Here is a 2495-nt window from a genome sequence, read left to right as displayed (position 1 = left end):
GATCTTTGTGATTCTCGAGGTAATTCATTTTTCAGACTGTAGTTCAGAATGTGAAAGTAAAGTTTAGATCGCTGGAGCTCAAAGACTGAAAATGGCTTCACTATCTGAAGATGATTTTTCTTGTCCTGTATGTCAGGAAATCTTCAAGAATCCTGTTGTTTTATCATGTAGTCACAGTTTCTGTAAAGAGTGTCTTCAGCAGTTCTGGAGAACCAAGAAAGGTCTGATTTCAGATCATTGATTGATTGATTGATTGAGTTGTTGATGATCAATGGTGTGTTTGTTCTGCAGGAGTTTCCAGTCTCAATGGAAAGGTGAGTGATCTGCTGCTGTCTCTGCTCTCTCTGCTTCTGATCCAAAGCCACTGCAGTTCTGATCCTGAATGTTCTTCCAGAGTCCAGATCTCATCACAGCCGGATCCACAGACTCCTTCTGGAGCTTTGATTCATGTGCCACGTTACTTGGGCAACCTGCCCTTCAGAGTCTGGAAGAAGATGCAGGACATGGTCCAGAACAGTGAGTCTGACTGCAGAAGATCTGAGCTCGCATACACACACACTTAAAAACTGCAGAAATCACTTCTGTGTCTTTCGTGAGACTCAAAAAAGGAAAGTCAAGCGCACTGAATTCTGGGATTGGTTCTTTCTAAAAGTGAGCTGTTGATTTTGGTGAAGCAGATGATCTGGTTCTTCACACATAATGCTGAAATCTGTCAATATTGCATCATTTCCAGACTCTTTATTTCATCAGACGGACAGAAACATTTCTGCACAAAAAGGGTTTTTTTTCCCATAATGATAAATCACACAAAGAATGACTGACAGTGATGAGAGGAACATGTCTGATGTGTTTGATCAACAGCACGAGTGTCATAATTCATAATCATCTGTGTTGTTCACTCTTGATCATTATATGAACATCAGAATAACAGCATCTGTTGATTGTGTCTCATCAGCTCCTGTGATTCTGGATCCAAACACGGCTCATCCAGGTCTCGTTCTGTCTGATGATCTGATCAGTGTGAGAAACAGCGATTATCAACCTGTTCCTGATAATCCAGAGAGATTTGACTGGTGTCTCTGTGTTCTGGGTTCAGAGGGGTTTAACTCAGGAACATACTGCTGGGATGTGGAGGTTAAACAGAGTCAATACTGGAGTCTTGGAGTAACTACAGCATCAAACCAGAGGAAGGGACGGGGTTTCTTTAACACTGGTGTCTGGTTTGTGGAGTACGGACTGTATTCAGGTTCTGGTTTTCGTGTTACACAGGATAACGTGAGAAACAGCATAATAGCGACCGTAACCAGATGCTAGTCGTCATATTAGTAAGTTTTTAGTCTTTCTGCAATCTTTCTCTCCCTGATGGAGGTTGAGTGAGTTTTAATGAAGACTCTTCAGATAATAAAGAGTTTCGCTGAATGCAGTTGGTTGTCTTGTGTTTTTTTCGGGTTAAATGACTTTTGTAATATCCACTTATACTGTATGCTTATGTGAAATATTTTCGTAAGAGCAGTATTAAAATAGATGAATGAATATGCAGAAGTTGAACGAATTTTAACAATGTTAAACATTTAGACTAATTAATCTTAAACAGTAAGATTAAGTAAAGTAAGAGTAAAGTAAAGTAAAGTAAGAAACAGTAAAAAACATTTTACTGAATGAAATTCTCATATTTATGCCAAAATTCTTAATTAATATTCAAAGTCATGCTGTCAACGCGTGTAAAATGACTGTCAGTGATAAATGACAGGATAATGGCTTAAATTGAATAATTCTGATCTTATTCATCAGGTCTCACACACACTGCAGCATCACACATGTTTACGAGCCATGGCTTTCTCAGATCGGCTTACGTTAGATTAAAATTACAAGTTCTGTTGAGTTTGGAAAATGTTTTGAGGGACAATGGCCCAAACCAAAAAAAGGGGCACAAGGAGGGTGGGTGCTTGTTAATACAAATTATCCAGTTGTTACAAATATACAATTAAAAGAGAAGACCGCACACTCTGTAGTAATGGACTTTATTGTAGATGTTTTGATAAGAGTGGGCTCTCCCTCACTCTCTGAGCCTGCTTCTGCCGCATCTTCAATGGAAGTAATGTATGTGCTGTACATGTGGAAGAATTGACAATAAAGCAGACTTGAACTTGAAATAGGGAAGAGTGGGGTAAGTTGAGCCAGTGGGTAAGTTGATCCACCCCCTGTATCTTGGCAACTGTACACTTTTACTCTCATGTGACCATGTATTTTGGAACCACCCATCATTTCTGCCAGACTGTGAATAGGAGAAACACATGGGGGGAATGGAAGGCACCCATTTACTTTGACAAGCCAAAAACCGTTTTTAAAGTACAATTTTAGCATAAGAGATGCAATGGTTGCTACATCAAAGCAAATTTATCCAGGTCTAAAAATATTTATGATACATATAGGTGATTTAGCAACATATAAAACCATGCAAATCACTTAGCTAAATATTAGCCTGAACTGGTAAG

At 39.0% G+C, this 2495-nt stretch overlaps 1 protein-coding gene across 1 annotated transcript in view; it reads left to right on the top strand.

Moving 5' to 3' along the window:
* Positions 1-229: 229 nt before the first annotated feature.
* Positions 230-2495, top strand: part of LOC107732450 (zinc-binding protein A33-like) — a 7037-nt gene continuing 4771 nt past the window's right edge. The window contains exons 1-3 of the mRNA XM_016543789.1: positions 230-314; positions 395-516; positions 956-1246. Coding sequence (XP_016399275.1) covers positions 265-314; positions 395-516; positions 956-1246 — 463 coding nt within the window. The 5' untranslated portion in view covers positions 230-264. The remainder of the gene's footprint in view (positions 315-394; positions 517-955; positions 1247-2495) is intronic.

This window comes from Sinocyclocheilus rhinocerous, unplaced genomic scaffold (assembly GCF_001515625.1).
Source record: "Sinocyclocheilus rhinocerous isolate Xijiao unplaced genomic scaffold, SAMN03320098_v1.1 scaffold1903, whole genome shotgun sequence".
Taxonomy (NCBI): Eukaryota; Metazoa; Chordata; class Actinopteri; order Cypriniformes; family Cyprinidae; genus Sinocyclocheilus; species Sinocyclocheilus rhinocerous.
This window is presented reverse-complemented; position numbering and strand designations above follow the sequence as displayed.